Here is a 21402-nt window from a genome sequence, read left to right on the forward strand (position 1 = left end):
ATGTCTGTAATGCCTTTACTGTATCAAAGATCTCATTATAAGGTGATTATGTATGATAGCTTCTCATAACTAAGGATCTATGGGAATGCACATGCAAAGTCATCTGTCCCTCACATAGCAGGAGATAGTTACACTATATGAGAAGAAGCAGTAGATTTGTTTTAGATTTCTTCTAGCCTGAATTGTCTATGCATCCAATAGGACTTATGTTAAAGCAATAATCTAGTCTTGTTTATCAGATTTTGTATTTTACTTTACATTTTATCTCCCCCAGTGTGTTCTGTAAAACATAGAATATTATGAAAATATGTGGTATTGTGTTTCGTACGTTGAGGACAACATAGGACTATTTTCTCATATTCCTTGTCTTAGTAAACTTTGGATATGGATAGTGCTTTCTTACAGAGTTATTTGATGTCATTTGATTAGATTGTACATCAAATATCTACCAGGAAAAGGACAGAAAGTTTCATGCTTCTCAGAGTATCCTTTTCATTTAACTGCCTGCCAGGTGGTGCTTATTAGGTTACTGTGAGGCACTTCACTAAAACTGCAGAAAATTGGAGTCCAAAGATGAACAATTTTTATTTCATTCATTTAATGTAGTCTATTTGTCTATGAAAGATAAAATGAAAGATTCCATCTTTCTGAATGAGTGCTGAGTTTCTGTAAAAATCAGATTCTATTGTAAAATGACCATAAAAATCCTTTAATGCAAACTTGGAGCTGGCAAAATAAACCCCACAAATGAACAACAAAACCAACCAACCAAAAACAAAGCAAAAAAAATTCCACTATTTTACTTGAAAAGAAATTTAGGTACAACTTTCACTGCCATTAATTTTATGTTTCTATTCATCTGAAGAATTACTTCTGCTTACAAAACTGCCAATCCCTTATTGGTGTGATCTGTTGAGACTGGAAATAACTTACAGATAAGAGTGTATGTTCTAAGCTGCACCACTGACACCAGTTAAAAAGTTGACTAATTCCAGGGACAGTTCTTATGGAAGGACTTATTTAACTGAGTAACAATAACCCAATCCCACCCCTAAAGGCTGGCCATATCTTATCTTTCCTTAGCAGCCTTCTCCCACTTGTTGAATTTAAAGGGCAGTGATAATTACCTCATGTTTTTCATGCTATGGAGCAATCAAAAGCATAGCTCTTTTAGCTCTTTTCCTCCCTTTTTTTTTTTTTTTTTTTTTTGCTTATAGTAATTACTCACTTAAGTCAATAATTATTAAATTGCTTTATTTAGATTACCTAAATTGAGATATTAAGATAAATAGATTAATAAAATAATGTCAGTTAAAGCAATGAATACTTATACAACAAAAAGCTCAAATTTCAATTTTAAAATTTGTTTATGAATTTTAAATGCATAGGAAAGATTTTATAGTTAACTATGAAAGGAAAGAGTGAAGTTCGTTCAGTAAAAAAACAAAAAGGTAAGTTTTTCTTAGTTCATTTTAAATGTCATCTTTACTCATATGTAGATTATGTTCACTCTCTAACTGGAGAAGTAAAGAGCTAGTAATTGAGTGACCTGACTAATTATTTATCTTACACTTCTTTGTTATTTATGCCCACTATATAGATCAAAGGACCACAGGCTACTCAGACTTCTCTGTCATGCATAAAAGTGGGCCAAGGTGGACTAATAGTGTGACTTAGAGAGAACCTTGCTACAGCCCAGGAGGATCCCCCGGAGAGCATAGGCACTTCTCAGAATTAAGTTGTTCTTGTCCAGAGGCTTTTTAGTACCTTATTCTAAAGAAATATCTCCAGAGAATGTTTCTATTTTTAAATTGATTTCTTTTTAAATGTCAGATTATACCTCAAAACATCACAATCCCAACAAAATCATGTAAGGATGAATATATGCTCCTGTCCAGATCCATTTAACAGAAAAATCATGCTTCTCTTGCAAAGCTACATGAGATCGCAGCAAACATGGTTGGTCTTTTAGGCAGACAGAAATCTTTACTGAGTTGTACCTTTTCACAGAGAGAAAGTACAGTCCCAGCTTGGATTATTGCAACCTGTTCTTCATTTCTCAAATTCTAAAATACAAAAAAATGCATTTAAATTGGATTGGAAATCCATTCTTCAATACAAGTGATGAATCTTAACTGCAACTTAGAGAATCAAAGTAAACAAGTAACATTTAGCACACATTCTGCACAGTAACATGATCAGAAAGGGTTTAATGACTGAAAATTTTAAAAAGTGCCTAATCTCTGTTTGAATTCAACATACCACTCAACTGTTCTTTTTCATCTGTTTATTATTTCATGAGAACCATGTTGTTTTTGTCAAGGATTTCGAAATATTTTTCTAGCCATAAAAAATAGCTGTCCACTATATTATATATATAGCTCTGTAGCAGTGAAGGTTCCCTCAAGCCCAGTTCAGAGCCATCTTCCTATTCCTTAAAGCAATATAAAAAAAAGAGCAACTCCTGTAGAAATAGCCACACAATTTGCAGCACAAAAAGTAAATCTGGAGCTTAATATTAGTACAATAAATACGCCAAACTCTTAAAGCTATGTGTAAACATCTCCATGGTTCTTTCTGCCCTGTTTAACCAGAAATGTATTTTGTATTTGGCAATGAAGGGGAAGTTATCCTTGTCCTTTTTCCCAGTAAACATCCTCCCACAGAGGCATTCTCACTGCAGCAGGTACTACTATTACTACCCAAGAGATACAAACCGGCCTGGCTTTGACTCCCTTCATTTTCTCCCCTAGCCTGCTTTATGCCTCGTTCATGCGCCTACCACAGTGTCTTTTCTTTCAAGTCATTCAGCTATGATCAAATCCTATCTTGAGGAAATACACTTTAACTTCAATTTATCTGAAATCTCTTAAGTCTGTACAAGTAGTGTCTGATAATTCACATTTTTGTACAAATAGAGACATATAAAAATCACTCTGTACATTTTCTTATGCTATTCTGTGCAGTGAAAAAGAAAAAAAAACTGCTTGAAAACAATAATAAAGCTAGTGTTACATTTAAAATTAAAAATCATTACCCCATTATCTCCAAGAATATCTAGCTTCTTCATGAGTTCTGATATATTCACATCCTGAAAAAGATGTTCAATACTTATTTTTATAAAGAAGGTGAGGAACAGTTTTATATGCTGCATTTTAGGTACCTTTGCATGCAAAGAGTCTTGAAATGCCAATAAGTTAAACAAGAGTTTTGCATCGTAACTACAAAAGTGTTACTGATCATTTCAGAAACAAAGTCAAACATCACTTGAATACAGCAAGCAACCCTGAGATCTGTGCATCCTGCTGATGTATACCAATGAATGACCAAAACTCATAAACAGGCATAAAGTACCTTTTTCTTTTTCCTCACAGTTTGGTGAGGAGTGTGAAGCACATCAGGCCATAGAAATTAAAAGGACAGTAAAATAATTTCTAAGGTTTGTTGATGGTTTTTTTTCTCTGCTTGAGCAAAACAAAAGAGTTGCAGATCAGCATTTTCCTTGCAGAGGAGAAGGTGCACGGTGGGCTATGCGTGCTCATGCAAACACTTCTAACTCACAACCTCTCTGAGGAGAAAACCACATTTGTCTGCCAGTCACCCCCATATCCAGAGAGCAGCAACCAGTGCCCAGTCACTGCAACCAAGGCAAACACTTCACTGATATGAAAAAAAGAGGAGGAATACATCTGCAAATGATGCCTGTATTTTAGATTTAACAGTGCCAGGGACTATTCCTAGGCAGCAGAACTCTGTTTTCTACTGTAAAAAGTTGTTGGAAAGGTTCATGGAACTGCTTAACTTGTAATAACACCACACACCAGAATGATCCCAAGTTTGGCCCACAGGTTATTGTGGAGTAGGGATATTTCCTTTGATAGCTTGTATACAGTTGTGCTTTTTGAAGGCAGGAAGGCTTGATCGGATGAGCAAAGACCATCTGATGTTAGTCCAAAAATGCTTGATATACACACATAAAAAGACAGTCATTATAATGCTGGCACCCTCAACTTCTCATATTCTGTGCTTCTTAGTAGGGGTCAGCATTTCCCAATGGCTGTGCCTTGGCTCATTAGTTTCATTACTTACAGCATGTAACATGCTGCTTTCCATCTGTGCACTATACAGTTATGTAGTAAAAGGAGTCAGGATGACTGATCTCTCAATTTCTTTGAAGTGAAGTTAGCTGTGCTTGCAAAGTGCATAACTATAACAATATATTTGCTCACCGTTCTATATCCAACAGACTTCAGTGAGTAAGGTTTAATAAGGAATTGAAAGATTCCTAAAAATCAGACACAGCTGTGGGAGAGAGTCTGTACAAAATAGCATATTCTGGCTCCAAAACAGGAATCATGTATTGCATTGGTCTATCATCAGAAGTACCTTCCTCCCTTCCCATCCACCCCAACACTGCAGCATTGCATCTATATGCCACAGTAGCTGTGGCATTACATCAGTAATTTTAGAGTGGTGCAGAACTTAAAATACTCTTATATTTTGGCTGGATTTAAGTCAAAGCTAATGATTCTGATCAGTAGTGACAATGTTGAACAGAAACTTCAGCTGATCAGTTTCACTGGTGAGGATTGGAATTCAGTAAGTCATGCCAGTCTTAAGACATGCCTATTAAACCCAAAATTCTCATTCTAGTTAATTTCCACAAAGAAGAACAAAGAACTATTTAAAACTCAAATCAGATTTTCCATCACTCTAATGTCTAGTTTGCTGGCAATAACTAACATTTTTTACAGGAACTGAAAACATATAAAAAGCAAACAATTTAATATGCCTATATGAGGTGACCGTCTCTGCTTCCAGGCAAGTGAATTGAAAGGAGAGCAAAATAAGAAGAAGAAAGAAAGAAAAATCTTTCATGCAACAGAAGACAAGAGGTAAAAATGAATTCAGGATCCTGTACCAGCTACAGTCAACATGATAATTAGAATAACAGATAAGTTGAAAGCAGATCTGGCATCCACGGGAGGCTCTATTTGAAAGATGATATGCTTGGTGGTTGGAACATGAAGAACTTTATAGTCCCTTCCAACCAAAACTAGTCTGTGATCCTGTGTTAGTCAATCACGCTCAGTGTGATTTAGGGAGATGACTAGAGTGACTTTTAAGCTTTTTTTTTTTTTTTTTTTTTTTTTTGTAAAGATTCTGTTCCCTATATAGAGAGAGAGATAGAGAGAACTACACAGCCCACACTTTCAGTCTGTTTCCTCTACTGATAGTATTATGCTTATTAAGGGAATGAATAGAAAACAGTCTTCTGTTAAATAGCTTGTAAACTGACCAGTCTTCATTTTCATTTATGAAAGCCTTACAAACTACCACAGTGTATTCTTATGAAACCCTTTTCCCAGTTAAACACATATTTTCTTACTATATTTATTTTTCAGATTTTCTTCCCTACAGCAAGATGATAATGGAAAACCATTCATTTCAATATTGAGTTCTTCATTCCAGCCATCCAACACTTCCTAATGCCCCACATATACCTTTATTCCTTCATGTTGACAGAACAGTTGCAGTGCGCTTCCATTGTTTTCAGGGAAGGTGGTTATATGAAGATTAAATGCTGGTGACCTTCGTTCTCTCTCCTGAGGAAAGATTTTTTTTAAAAACAAGATGTGTGATTAACACATATTTCCCATCTTTACCAAAGAAAAAGACTTGTACATTAAAAAGACAGATTTCTATATTCCAAACATGTGGAATTTCCTCCTGCTTTCACTACAGTTGAAAGACTTTGGGCTTAGCTAAGCATATAAAATAATTTTGAGTTCCAGTTGATTGTATTTACCCAGAGTTTGCAAAATAAATAGCTACACTCCAGTAGGAGAAACTCTTTTATGTTGCCCAAATAATTGACTGGAGCAATTTTAGGGATTGCAATAATTGGTTTCAGTTACAGTCTTATTTAACTGTTGTTCTCTTTCAAGAAAAGAAAGATCATTTAGGAATAAGAAACTGCAGGAAAAAATGTAAACTCTGTCACCAAATAATATGCTTACATATTTCATCTAAAAAATTAAAGCTCTGTATCTACTCTACTACAGTTAATCTTTGGATTAGAACATATAAAAATCTGTCTTATTCACTACACAATCCAGGATGTTGGAATATGCCTTCATGCTAAAAGTAAAAAATTGTAAATTTTCATCCAGCCTATCTACTTGATTTTCATGTGTTTCTTCAAAATACCAACCTATTGTTTCTTCAGAAGACAAAAAGAGAATAAAACAATGAATGAGACCTTATTTAAGTGAAATTTCAAGATATTTCTGGGAATGACTGGAATAAGACTCTGCAAACCAAGGCACTAGGACGTACACTGAGCAAGCTTACTATGGCCACGGGAACACAAGTGAGAAAAGCTAGATTTTCTCTAAAACAAGAAGAGGCATTGCCAACAGTACCTTTGTTTTCAGTTTTAATGAAAGATAGTTGCTGCAAATTTAGTAAGTTCTGTCCAAGCATTATTTGATTTCTAAACCACAAATTGGTTTAGAGGTGCTTTAATTGGTAATCACAAATGGGAAGCATCCATTCACTTAAGCAGATTACAAAGTATGGCAGCTCTTGTTCATTTACTAGCCAAGCTAGGACCTACAATATGGAGGGAAAAATCTCTCTTCACTTTATACATTTTTTTCCATCTCATAATCACTATTTTAAATATTTTGTATGTTAACAGCATAATTTTGGAATGGACTTAAGTGACCTGGCTATTCAGAGACAAACCAGAAGCTTAATTTTTTCCAAATTCAATTATCAACTTAGATTTTTTTTTTTTTTAAATTAGTCACTTGCTATTACACTAAACTCACCTGGATTTGCTTGTGTTAAATTATGTAGAAATGGTTCTGTTTTCTACATTAAGGTAATTTTTACCTGACATAGTTTAGGTGTTCTGAAAAATACATTCTGGTTATGAGAAGTGCTCATGACTTTACTAAGGCATTCACATTGTCAATCATGTTTATGTCTAAATGCTTGCTGACAAAGGAAAAACATATTTTACTGAAATCACACAAAAATACTTCCCTCGTTATCCTATGAAATAAGTTCTTAAATATTTGGCAGATAATGAAACTAGACACAATAAACTGAAAAACTTTTCATGTGATTTTTGTATGTGGAAAATACTTCCCTGAAGAATGTTTTGAAGCACTTTTTTTCCTTTCAAAGACATTTTTTCAGACTGCTGTACTTCTAAGAACAATTACGTTTTAATGAGCAGATTCTAGGGTAACTGGTAATTCAAAGCTAGATTGTTCAGCATTTTAATCTACAATTGCTTAATAAAATATAAAAAATATATATATATTACAAAGTATTTTTATTTTCCAGAACATCTACTGAAATTCTAATAATGTAAATTCTTAATTTTAAATATAATGTGCTATGATATCAGGATATATGATTGATAAAATAAATGATTAAAAATAGATTAAGAAATATCAAAGATAAAAGAAAAGAAGAATATCCAAACAACAGGATGACATGACATTTTCATCTTTATCAGAAAAGTTACACATGCCAAGATTTTTGGTGAAACGTGCTGGGTGATGAAAATTATGGAGGAGTGACACTGAGAGACTTCCTGGAGAGTTTATTCAAGATGGTGTTAAGAAGGCTGATGATCTTTGAAATTGAACTACGTGTTATCAGACAGTATGACTGTGTGACTGCATCTCACACAAGCTGTTTACTCTTCCAAATTTTACATGGGCCTCATTTATAAAGCGACGAGAACCATTGCTTTCTACTGTGATCAGAGGCTACATGTTCAAATTGTTATTCACAAAAATAATTTCACAGTTATTTCACAGAATTTGTTAAAGAAGTTTGCTATGGGCAACTTCCCACTTCCACTAATTGTACTTGTGCTTCACCACTAACATTTTCTTAGAGGTTTATTTTCCTTCTTCTGAGTGGTGAAAATTATTTTCATCCCATGACCATTTTATACCATCAGAAAATATATTTCAGGTATGAAAAACTAATTCAGAGCTACAATAACAGTGCACTTTTTGGTACCATTTTACTTCATACTACTGCTGTCAATCTTAAATCAGTGTAATTAAAAGCAATTATACATTGATGTGATGGATGTGTCAGATCTTTAGATTTTACCGCATGCAAGATGTGAGAAGGTGTGTTAATTGAAGCAATGCCAACCAAGGCTGTAATATACATACCAAGTGATTTCACATGCAGGAAAGGAGTAGTTATGGAAATGATACAAATAAAAAAAGGCAAAATATTGCAAAACAAAATATTTTATTAGATGTAAAACAAACTATATGCAATATATATTAGCTATATTACATCTTCATAAACATTAGTGAGTACTCTCTCCAAAACATATTAAGGCAGTGGTATCAATCTCATTATCCCAAGATACAACATTTAAAAAATATATACCTAAGTGATTTCCCTTAAACATGCACCAGACATCAGTAATCTTTACAGGAATTTCAGCTTGGGTTCAAACATAATTTCTGCTCCATTTGAGAGTTTGCAACAGAGAGAATCTCTTACTTCAAGCTCTAGCACTCTGAATTCTAACAGCTCATTCTGGTCTTTTGCATCTTGCATCTCATTCTTCAGCTGATGCTCTTCTTGTTCCATTCTGTAAATCTACAAGAAAAACACAACATCTAACATCCTGTAAATAACCGAAAGGGTATTATACTGAGTTATGGGTCAGTGTTTCAGGCAAAACTGTTATTTCAGTTTCTCATTAGATGTTGGACCTTGCCTTGGGCATGAAGAAGAAACATAACATCTAGAAGTATTTGTGAGAACTGGAAGAAGAAAATAGTCCGTGATCTCCCAGAACTGTAATTTGGAAGCCAGGATGAAAAGTTATATGTATACTAAACAATTGAAGAAATACAAGTTTTCTTTTAAAATCAGGTGAATAAAACTGATTAGCTTTGGAAAGACTTCCAATTGTCTTTGTGAAAACAACACATAATGGAGAATAATGGAGGATTTTTTAATGATTAATTTTTAACTTTCCAGATTTCTGCTTTGGGACACTAACAATGATAAAATAGAAATTCAAAATTGACTCTTCATTATGCCAACTAATACCTTTGGTCTACTGGCTGGCTTAGTTGGGTTGTCTTTCTAGTTATGTGAAACTGAACAGAAGAGGAGAGGAGCACCTGAATGTGATATAGGAGACTGTGATGTTGTGGATACTTAGAATAGCTATGTAAGTATCTGGACAAACCAAGTCCAGTTGTAGCTGCTTTCATTCATGCACTTCATCTTGCTCCTATTGTATTAATATTGTTCTAACATATACTAAGAACAAAAGTAATTACATTCTAAGTACCACCAGTACCAGTTACATTCTAAGTACCAGCAAACTTTTCCACCTACATTAGTAAAGACCAATGCGGATATTTAGTTTTGAATATTTCAGTTAAAGGTATAATAGTCTAAAATGAATTGCTATTATTTAATGCGAAAAAACTGCTAAAGTGAGCAGATAATTTTAGAATTTTAGTTTGAATGGTCCTGGCAATAAGAACCTTTGTGTAACTGTTTGGTAAAATTCAAGCATTTCATACTACCACAGTTATGTTTTGGCAGAAACTTGAACGATCAGACACACAGGGTTCTACTGTGGGCTATACAACTTGTAATACCACAGTAAAGAGCAGTTTCCTTTCCCAAAGAATACGTAAGTATATTAGCACTTTAATTGGAGAAAATCAGACTTTCTGTTTCTGGAGAGAAATAAAGAATGCAATTTTTATGTTGATGTCCCCATATTACGTACATTCATTTCCTTTAGCCATTCATTGCATGATAAAGCACAGAAATTGGAAAAAAAAAAAAATTACCAGATTCTGAACATATACCTTCTCTAGTAACTCCTGATTTGTTCTGATTAGCAACTGCTTCTCTTCTACCCATTTTGAATCCTATGAGGAAGAAAAGAATTTAAAAGATTGCATATATTTTGTTGAAGAAGACAAATAAGTACAATTAGAAAATTCCATACCATTACACAATTATGTAAGGAAATGATCACTCATCAAAGAACAAAGTTATCATAAGTATTTAGAAGATAAATAGAAACTAGATCCATAGAAAAAAAAATGTTCCTTTTCATTTTCCAGAAGCTTAGTCTCCTATTTCCTAATTTGTTCCATCTAACTATTTACTTTAAAAGGCTGACGTATAGCAATTGTGAGTAAACACATATATATGATATTCTGTCATTTTAAAAAGATTTATTCAACTTAGTTTAATTCAAAACTATTTATTTTCCACTGCAAGAAGCTGTGAACTTCCTTGGAAAATCATCTGATTTTGAGTTTTATAACATAAATCCAAACGGAGAAAGAGAAAAGAAAATATTACACAAAACAAATGAAATTAAGTTTCAGAGATATACAGTCAATTGCCCTCTGCTAGAAGAGTGAGTATCAGGCAGATACTCAGTGTTTGTGACAGGGTATTTAAGACAATGGAGGAAGGGTGTTTCTATTTGACCGTTTGCTCCAAAGCTGATCTTTGCTTGGTTTCTCTGTGGCTTTAACAGACCTCATCACATATCCCAGACTACAAAAACAAAGTTGGATGTTCAGACTTCATGGATTTTAACATCCAAATTCATTCCATTCACTCTATAGAAAAAAGAATTTGCACAACCTAGCTCACTGTGCTTTACGATATTATTTTCTAGGTAAAAAAGACAACTTGCTTAAAATCTAAGTGTTTTTACGGAAGTATTAAAGCTGATACTTTTTGTCAACAAGGTTTTTGCATGTTGATGCTGCAGTAGAAAATAATGAAGTCAGGGTATCCAAGCCCTATAAATAGCCTTGAAAGGTCAACTAAAAGAAAAATCAAGACAATATTTAGCCGACTTTCTTTTTTTAAGTTTAAAGTTTGCTTTTCTACTTACAGTGAACAATAATTTCATACTCTACTGGCGTTATTCCTTTTCCCACTTGTAAAAAAGTATGGGCCACCACATTTTAACTTCCATGCAACAAACAATTTCTTCCATTATGGAGTTAAAGGCGACATACCAAGAATACTGTACTTAGATTAGTACTGAAAAACATTGTATTTGTCAAGAATTTTTGAAATAAAAGAAACTAACTATTCAAGATTCAAATTATTTTTTTAACTACAAGATTTCAATTTTTTGTTCTGAATTTGGTATCAAGAGAGTTGTTAAAGTCTTTGCAGCTTCTGTTTCCTACGGTAGTAATATCAAACTAAAATATCCTGGGATAACTCACTACAATCTTTTAATTCATTGCTTCCTTTATGAAAGTATGTTATGGAGTGGTTCTCCAAATGAACATTTCACAAGTATTATCAAATAGTCAGCATTATGATGACCCCCTAGGTGATAAAGTAATTTTAAAAAATGACATAGGGCACAAAGAAGTCAGTTTATTATCACAATTATTTATTTTGAATATAAGGACTAACAGGTTAGGAAAACTAAGTAGGTTCTTCAGCTGTCAGGAAGACACTGTGATAACTTCTGTGAAAATCTAATCCTCAGTGCACAAACTAGCCCAATAGGGATACTACTGTATTGCTCCTTATCACATCCCTGTTGGCCTTCTCGGGACTACTAAGAGTTAAAATGTCAAAAATATGGTTAAGAGTCCCATAACATAATAAACTACCTCAGTTCTGATTTCCAGATACGTATTTTTCATATTGCTATTGCTATTCTAGAAACAGAAGTCACAGAATTAATTTCTTGTATGCGTATCCATTTTCACTTTTCATATTTACATACAGACTGCTTACATTTTACACTGTAATAGTCAATTATTTTGTTATTATTTTCAATTACACAGCAATTTGCCACATCACCACCACCATCAACACATGAAAATGTCAGCAGTTAATCCTCATGAGGTTCTCAGTTCCAATTATTCTTCCAAAACCTCAACAAGTTATCATTTTTAGATTGATAATGTATTCTTTACTTTAGTAATATTTTACTTACATAGAATTTACTAAGCAAATAGCAGTTGATGTGGAAGTGAGCATAAACAATTTTTATCAGTTTTTATCCTCAATTTGCATATGGTTCCCAAGCATTTGAATTTGTACAGAAACTTACAGAAAGTTTTCTTACATACAACTATAAACTATATAGAAACTATAAAAATATCAATGACATTAACCTGGCATGTTTTGTAGGTTGCTTTCATTTGGTGCTTTAGGATTATTAGTCTTCAAAATGTGTATCTAGAGGTAAATACACCCAATTTTATTACCACATACTACCTGCAATCTTAAGCTGTTATTTTAAACAATAAAGAAATGATAAGATAACATCCAATTTTCTCAGTGTGTTCTAGCAGTTACGCAACCGAACATCTTTTAAATCCACCATTCACCCTCTTATCAGTCTTCCTGACTATCCTAGGCATTATTAAATATGCATCAGTAGCCAGATCTTTGCAGTTATTTACAAGGTATACAGAAGTCTAATTTTACTCTGTGTGACATTATGGCAATTTGAAAGCAGCTGTGTCCTCCAAGAACTGAAGCTCAAAAGAGTTTATACAGCAAGTGGCTTCCAGTGTCCAGACACACTCAGCAGTTTATTGATCCAGAATATGGGGGAGCTGAAAATTTTTTTCTTCTAAGTTTTCCTGTGTTACACACCAAAATATTCTAAGATGATACAGAATACTCATCTTGTTGTAATTTATAGCAAAGACAAAACAGAAAAGAGAGAAAACTACACTGAATGACAGTAGGAACAGAATTTAGAATGCATGTATATGTGGATATTTCTGTATTACAGTGAGGGTATTATGTGTTAGAAAATGAATCTTTGTTGATTAGCATAAATACCAATTTCCTTTAAAAAATCCACTGCTGGAGTAGTAATTAAACTGCATCAGACACATTAACACACCAGCAAGCAATGAAGATGGCAAGGGCACCACTGCATGCAAGAGAGAAAATGATGTTGTAGAGGACATTAAGAGAGCCTTTTACCTGGCCTTTCTCAATTAGAGCTTTCTCCAGGTCCTCAATTTTTGCCTGACATCGGAGAAGATCAGCTTGTAGTTGTTCACGAGTCTGAGGAGAGAAGAAAATTATATTATAAAGTGTGTATATATGCACACATATCTAGATAGACATGTATATTTAATCACATACGAAATCAAATTGACTCTCTTTTGGATCATCAAATCAGCTTTTAATGCTTCCCATTAAAATAAGTGCTTTTCAGTTTATGTTAAAAGAATATTTAAAGCCATCAGTCTATGAGTATTTTTCATTCCTAGTTTATGTCATTTCCAGTCTATACATATTCTGTGATCAAGCACTTCTCAGAAAAAAAATAATGTTAGGAACTGAAAGAGTTCTTCATAGGAAGCTATTCATGAAAAAGGTGGAAGACAGTGGGAAAAAAAAAAACGCAAGACAGAATTGTGGTAAGCACTGGATAAGTTCCTAAAAATTAGACAATTTCAAGCTATATGAAAATAAAGTATATTGACCCAAAATAATGCATTTATCCCTGTAATTGCATACATCACTGCACTTTCCTCCCTCTATACAACTCCTAAACCATCTACCCACCATGTTCAGAGATGTCCTAAAAGGGACTGTATCATACAAGTATATAAACAAAAGATGTAACAAAAGAAAAGATCTCTGGAGATTCTCAGTAACTGAGGATTCTTGAGCTACTACAATTATTCTTCCTGTCCAACTTCAGCTACTTTTTCACCTAAGCAGTTCATAAATTCCCATAAGGATTTCCTCCTGCATCTTCAGGTCCTTGTTGTTTACCTTAAGCCTCATCCAAAAGTGTCAGGAAACATTCATCACACCAGAACAGTGGGCCCTGCAAAATTAACCACGCAAAAAGCTACCTTCTGAAAACCTTCAACTCCCTCATAAATGTCATTAACAAGAAGGACCAAGCATTTTGCAAAAGATAATTTTAAAAAGCTATAACAAAAATTTTCATATCATTGCCTTTCTTCCCATGAAAGCAGAGGAAATATGTGATGGTCTCTCACAATTTTCAAGTACATCAGTGCCTCTGAAATCATAACAGTAGCTGTAATAATGCTACCATAATGCTGCTATTCAAATTTTTTTCAGCTTTTTCAAATATTCCAGAGATAAAAGAAATTGCAATTAAAATAATTACCCTTGCTTCTCTCTCTGCATCCAGGGTTCCACCAACTTGCTCTTGAAGTAATGCATATGCTCTTTGCAAAGCTTGATATTCTCTTGTTAGCTGACAGAATCTTAGTTCAGCTTCTTCTTTAGGTGTACTCTTAGTGAAGAGGAAAGAGAGGTGTTTTTGTGTACATAACAATAAATGCATATAATATTTTTGTGTATATAGAGACACAACAAACAACACAACTCTTCTGAGTCTCAAACTTCAAGAAAGCTTTAAAAAAAATGACATGAGTAGAAATGAAAGGAAAGATGGCTTAGAAATGAATGGGAAATGCAGAGCTCAGCAGCTATGTTTACCTTACAATTGCAGGACGGTGTCAGCTGCTATATGAAGCAGTAGTATATAGAAATGGCAAGAAACTGACTGAGAAACCATGAGGGGAAACAGTTGTGTTCATCACTTTTCTTCATCAACTCCAGAGCCACAAGGTATAAATCCTACTTATACAACCCATCACTCCATTACTCTTTGTCTCTACCACACCAGCGTAAAGCACTTTACCAGCACAAGCACACTACCACAGCAGTTACATCTCAATAGCATAAAGATGATTTTTTTTTTTTTACAGGAAGTAATATCAGTGTCTTAAGTTGCTTAGAATTTTGAACAAGTGATATCAACAATTTCAAGATCTTTTCTATAATGTTGAGGGCAAGAAAAGTCCTTTAATTAATTTTTGCTCATGGAAGTCAGGCTACAAGGAAAAGAGATTAAAATATTATTAGATATTAAAGCTAGAAAAATAGGAAGCCTGTTACAAGTGAATAATGTGAATCATAAGTTAGCAAACAGGATAGAAAGATGAAAGAGAGTATTTAATTCACGCTTCGTCCTCAGCCCTGCAATCTTCTGAAGTAGGCCAACTGCAGCATGTGTCACAGAGCTCAGAAAAAACATAACAGTGGATATTTACTCCTTATAATCACTTAAGCCTTAATGAATTGTGAAAGCTTCTCTCAGTATCTTGAAAACAGGGGAAAAAAATCATGGTTGTATCAAAACAGTTAAACAATTTATAAAGACAAACGGCAAACTAAAGTCTAGTAACTATTGGCTTTTGGTAAAGCAACACGCTTTGTTTCTCAGTTCAGTATCGACCAAATCTATCAGGCAGAATCTTATTTTATTCCAGTGACTGTGGGGTTTAAAATTGGACTTGAAACAAAACAAAACAATTCTCTGCCAAATCTTTTACGCACAAATCTTTTTCGTTCTTACAGCACAATAGTTGAAAAATGGTTTCTCTTATACTCTGTGCCAATTTTAGTAGAAGTTGAGAACAAATCATCTGCTACTTACATCTTCCAAATCTTCCTCTGGTGTTGCTGGTGTCCTGTCTGTTTTATCTGTGTTATATGAAGTTACAGATGATGTTTCTGAATCTAAGGATTCTTCATCAAATCCAAAAAATGTCTCCACAACATGCCTCTGAAAAGTTAGTTTTCCTCAGTTATTAGCAAAACAGTTAGAAAACCCCAATGACCCACTAAACAGCAGTCAAGATCTTCTCTGACCATTCAGGAGGAAAAACGGCCCCTGCGTAAACTCTTGTTCCATTGAATTAGTTACCTTTCCATCATCGTTTGTTTAGGCAGAACTCCAGATAGTAATGGGAAATTGTCAGTAAAGTAATGCTTTAGCACAAATATTAATACTAATTACTGAAGTCATAAACATCTTATTGACAAGATTCACAGTGGAGGACCGCAGTATCTATTCAGACGTAACCTAGAAGTAAGCTAGAAGGGATACGTTGGTGCCTGCATTTACATACACACTGCACTTACAGCCTGCAGCCCTGGTCCTCCATGGTCCATCTCAGCAGGTTACCATGGCCTACCAGGTCTAATTCTCATAATTTGTTAGCTAAACAGCTCCATAGTTGTTTCACATACAGCTGATCCCACTCACACTACTGAAGTCAGTCTCAAGGCCGTGTCCTAAGCAATTGCTTTCCTTGAGATGAGACTATCACATAATAATTAAAAATATGCTGTGAACCTAGCAGAACTGCCAGAGGCACTTAAGATTAACACTTCTCTGTGACACTGCCTTCTAGGGAGATTCCACGTATAGCTTAAGAGTTGAATCAAAATGGCTCTTGAAAAGAATATGTGCACATATACAATACTCACTGTATTTTGGTAACTACATGGTTTTCATTGAAGATTTATTCAAGCTTTTGTTAAGAAGCAGGAAAGTTCTCCACAAATTATGCTTTTATATTGATTTGTATATTCAATTGTTACTCCTAAATCATAACTGAGAAAAGTCAAATCAGTTGCTGAAAAATTCTGATTTGAATTCTGATTTCCTCTGACTACTGCCACATATTGATAGAAAGCATATTTAATGTGAATTTACATCAGTTCTTTCACATAATTTTGAAGTAAAATTATGCATTAGACCTTTGTAACTCAAGTATTAAGGCTCATACTGGAGCACAGTTCTAGTAAACATAGAAGTTCAGAAAGTTACAGAGCAAGACATAGAACGTATAATATGCATATTTCAAGATACCCTCACATTTTTAATGGTAATTTGATTTCTGGGTTCCTAAAGCAGTTTCACTTCATGGTCAAATATCCAATTTTTCAATAAATTAATCTAACACGATGAAAAATTATCCAGGATGAATTTCCCTGCAATGCAATCAGAGGAACTAATCAGTAACTTCTTACCTTCATGCTTATATGTCATTTCTTGGCAGCCAGAAAAATACAGGCACACCAAAGCACAGAGACAGATAAAAAAAGAAAAATATAAAGCAAGAAATATGAACTCCATCACACCAGTGTGCAGGCTTTCCACTGTTGCAAATGCAGTTTATTTTTTAAAGTTTAAGGAAAAAAACAAGTCTGTAGAGTCCTGCAGCTTCCAAAGAAACTGAGCAATAATGCTTTATTTTCAAAGGCATAACATCATCAATCACGGAATCATAGAATTTCACCCTATGGGTGCAAAACAAACAAACAAAAAACAACACTTTCCGGATTTCCTTGGTTATATCAATTCCAGAACAGTGCTGTGGGAGGTAAAGAAAGCATAAAAAGGAAACAGACCCCAAACAGAAAACAAAACAAAACCAAAACAAAACACCACTGCACCAGACAAAAAACTACTCCTTGAAAAGTGAAGGAAAAGAAGATTCACACCTGGTACATCTCTCTCCTAAAAAGTGACACATTAGCTAAAAAAATAAATAAATCTCTATTTTCTTAGGCTTCCTCACTTCAGAGAAAAATACCCTACAGTACTTGAATATCCACAGTCATTATACTACTCACTCCTCTAAACACCTTGCAATCAACAGAGGCTGTAAAGCCCCATCCTACGATGCTGCTCCTTTCCTCAGGGGCACCTAAGCTGGTTGCCAGTGCTCTCCTATGGACACCTATGTCCCTTGGTAATTGCAGGCAATCTCAGTTAAAGCTACACTAGCAACAGTAACCTAGTGCACTTATGGTACTCCAGAAATAACATAGATACCCAATTGTAAAACGAGATATTTAAATCCTTAGTATTTTCAAAAGCTTGGCAGCTGAACAAACATTATTTAGACACATAGGGCTACAAAGGCTATTGGATTAGCCTTGACAGATCATTCACACAAATCTTAAAGACTGGCAAATGTATGCCATGGGTTTTGTTCTACCTAACAGGAATAGCTATTAGGAATATACTTGTAATAGATATGTCCACATACTGGACATTATCTGATCAGAGTATAATGAAAATTAAGGAAGCTGGATTATAAGAATACTCTTTTTGGAAAAAGTGCCACAGTATGGAAGTAAAAGAGAATCATGGAATGGCTTGGGTTGGAAGGAAGCTTAAAGACCATCCAGTTTCAATCCCCTGCCATGGGCAGGGTTGCCAACCACTAGTCCAGGTTGCAAAAATACTCATCCAACCTGGCTTTAATCACCTCCAGGGATGGGGTATCCACAGATTCTCTGGGCAGCTTGTGCCAGTGCATCATTACCTTCATAGTAACCCACCTGTGCACTAAGTTCCTTGTTATTAGAAGAAAAAATGAACCTTCTACACATTCTAATATAACCTTATCTGACCAGAGTCATGAAACCTAATTGTCATCAGTTATTTCCTTTTTCCCATTATCAAGGAGAGTCACAACTCTGGAAACAGATCCAGCTCCAACAGCCAAACCTGGTAATTCATTGGTACTAACGATAATTTCACATTTAACAATTCTTAGAAAAGCAAAGCCAAAAAATTTACATCAGTAATTTCTCCTCCTGAGTGTTTGGCAGGACAGACACAGTCATAATTTCTTCTACTGTTATATATAGGTTATCATCTGTAGGATATAAAAATCTCCCATGGATCATAGACTGAAGTACACTGGCACTGTTCATGTCTCTCTAGAAAGTAACTCATCCTAGGCTGCACTTACAGTCCTTTGAGAGAAGTAGATATTTTCAAGACAAAACTCACATGGCCTGTTTAGGTACCTGCTTCCAGAAGAGAACAATCAGAACATTACTGCTCTGTAAGGTACACTCAGATTGAGATGTCTATATCTCGTCATTGTTAGTGACTTCTGACATAGCATTTGATTTGATGAATTTTACAATTTTCAACTCAATTTCTGACACAGGCTGTAGAAATTAAGATGGCACAATCCCCACAGGACATCTGGGTGAGTAGTCTGTTCTACATAGATTTAGTAAGTAAAAAAGAGCAGGAAATGTACATAGCCTTGAGGATTTTGATTTATCTTTCTTGATTTAGAACCTAACTAGGCTCTCAAACCATTTTGATTCTCCCTTCATGAAATGTGATCTTGCTCTTTTGCAAGGAAAAAAGGAGAAACTTCTGACCTGAGATAACTTTTTGAAATTCCTGCTATACTAAAAAGCTATTCAGGCACAACTAAGACAAAGCACATCTTAGAGAAGATTTTAAATGTTATAGCTTTTCAATATAGTTGCCTATGTAGATTCAAGCTATACTGCCTCTATATAATAACAATGTAACAAAACAAAATTTCTTTGGCTTATAACAGTGATTAAAAAAACAAGGTATGGAATGTTAAAAGGCATTTACAAGTATTGATTATTTGGCAATAGCCTCAATGAGCAAAGTGAAGGAAGGTAGTTGGACATTAGGGGGTTTTGGATGGTGGAGAGGGAGAAGGGCTGGGTTTTTCATTGGTGGTTGTTTTTACAGGTTTTGGAGATTTATTATTTTTATTTCTGTTAAAATCTCAACTCTAGCTGTAACTCACTATATTTATATGGAGAATCAGAGAGTGAGGAATGACAATTTGATCTTAAACCGTAAAGCAAAAGAGCAAACTTAGTTACATGATTTGATACAAAGATATAATGACAGATTAGCTGTGCCTAGCTTACTTTAATGCTCTTTAAAATTATGCTTTGTAGTTCTGCCCTCACATAAAAGCAGTCATCAGTACCAAAATCACACATAATATTCAATGGCATATAATAAATTTATCCATATGGAAGAATCCAGTTCCACACCTCTGCTTCATCCACACTTCTGTATCAGGCACCATTTTGTCACACTGCCTCTCTGCTGCCATCTGTCACATGGCAACAAAACGTAATGGAATATTGGTGGGAAGGTCCACTCTCTACTGCCATACCACCATCTGCCTCTGGCATTTTGAGCCAACATAATAAGATGGGAGGCATTATTTTAGGAGCAATCCATCATATGTATAAAGTCCTATTTTAAAATTGCTCACAACAGACAAACTTCTGGGTGCAGTACAACAAGCAAAAATAGTTCAGCTTACTATAAATGCATTTGGCCTCTATTAGCCTTACATTATGTAAAAGCAGAAGATATGTAAGATTTATCATCATGTCTGAATTTTTCTTTCTTCCTATGACAAAGACAGATCACTATTAGAAGTATCACTTGAAGAATTACCACCAGCACAGAGAACAGGAAGGGATAATTCTTTCAGAATACATACAACAGAACACAGAGCTATAAAAATACACCACCTGGAGGTCATCAGAAGCACACGATGCTGATCACTGACAACTAGTGAAATACCCATTTACAAAAGCATGCATCTTATACTGTCATATACCTGATAATAACCTCTCCACTCTTCACTTTCATTTTCTCCCTCCTATCCCATTCTCCTCCCCTCACATGCTCCAGGCTGTTAATGTTCAGCTTTGCAAAAATATAACAGTATTCAGCAAAACCAATTACTTTAGACTCATTACAATAAGCTCTGAAGGCACAGTCTGAAACAAAAGTTTCAATTTCTGACTCCTGTTTTTTTCTCTTTGCACCCTAGAGCAAAGCAGTTACTGGAGAAAAATAGTTATGTATTTTTTTCTATTTTTATCTTCAGAAATATCATTTCACCCCTAGCATGAGCTAAAGTTTTCAGTTGTGATCAAGTAATAACTTTCTGCAAGTACTTTAAAGGGATGTATTTTCTGTAAAATTACACTTCAAATCATTATATCATGTAGGCCTTGAGCCACTTGAACATTTAGGTGACAGTGGCTAAAACTGTGATTTTTTATGCATTGAAAACAAGCTTAAACACAGTTCAATCTTAGAGTTCCTACATTATCCTCAGAAAAAGTTAATAAACAATTATGAGAGAAAACAGGAGAATTATATAAAATTTTACCATTAATCTAAATAGAGCTCTAATTTCAGGTAGTATTTGATACATCTGCTATCCACAACAACCAGAATGCACAGAAAAAGGTTTGCTCACCTTTTGAGGCTTCAGAATTTTCTTCTTCTGCTTTTTAGATCGCAATAGTCGTTCCCTTTCCTAGAAGAAAAGATAAGTTTGATGTAGATTTCTTCTGAAATATATGTATATTTAGATATGCTTAACACAAAGAAATTTAACAAGTTTCTTAAAAGCTGAGGTAAAGCCAACACAAAGGCAATGTCTTTATCCCCTCAGACTACACCATGTTGATGTCACACCACATTGTACTGCAGTTTTATCCCTTTAGCAAATAAACATTCAGCCACACACTTTACACGCTTGATTGGAAGTTGGCAAGAAAAGGCTTTGCTAAGTATTGGGCACAGATTTCTGGCAGTTCCTTTGACACTTTTACCAAGAGGCTCACTATGGAAACAGAATTATCTTTTCACTCCAACGTTCAATGGTCCTGAAGATGCATGTTGGTAGG

At 34.6% G+C, this 21402-nt stretch overlaps 1 protein-coding gene across 24 annotated transcripts in view; it reads right to left on the bottom strand.

Annotated features, from left to right (window-relative positions):
• Positions 1 to 21402, bottom strand: part of JAKMIP1 (janus kinase and microtubule interacting protein 1) — a 129020-nt gene that overhangs the window by 23460 nt on the left and 84158 nt on the right. For 18 of the 24 annotated variants that reach the window (XM_046940430.1, XM_040699201.2, XM_040699190.2 and 15 more), the window contains 9 exons: positions 20970 to 21029; positions 15530 to 15658; positions 14192 to 14320; positions 13021 to 13104; positions 9891 to 9953; positions 8554 to 8652; positions 5505 to 5606; positions 3038 to 3091; positions 2001 to 2066 (listed from right to left, as the gene is read on the bottom strand). In XM_046940430.1, the coding sequence (XP_046796386.1) occupies positions 2001 to 2066; positions 3038 to 3091; positions 5505 to 5606; positions 8554 to 8652; positions 9891 to 9953; positions 13021 to 13104; positions 14192 to 14320; positions 15530 to 15658; positions 20970 to 21029 (786 nt within the window). Of the gene's footprint in view, positions 1 to 2000; positions 2067 to 3037; positions 3092 to 5504; positions 5607 to 8273; positions 8653 to 9890; positions 9954 to 13020; positions 13105 to 14191; positions 14321 to 15529; positions 15659 to 20969; positions 21030 to 21402 lie in introns of those variants that run through there. The other 6 variants (XM_046940437.1, XM_046940434.1, XM_046940435.1 and 3 more) reach the window with 1 other exon arrangement.

Source organism: Gallus gallus, chromosome 4 (genome assembly GCF_016699485.2).
Source record: "Gallus gallus isolate bGalGal1 chromosome 4, bGalGal1.mat.broiler.GRCg7b, whole genome shotgun sequence".
NCBI lineage: Eukaryota > Metazoa > Chordata > Aves > Galliformes > Phasianidae > Gallus > Gallus gallus.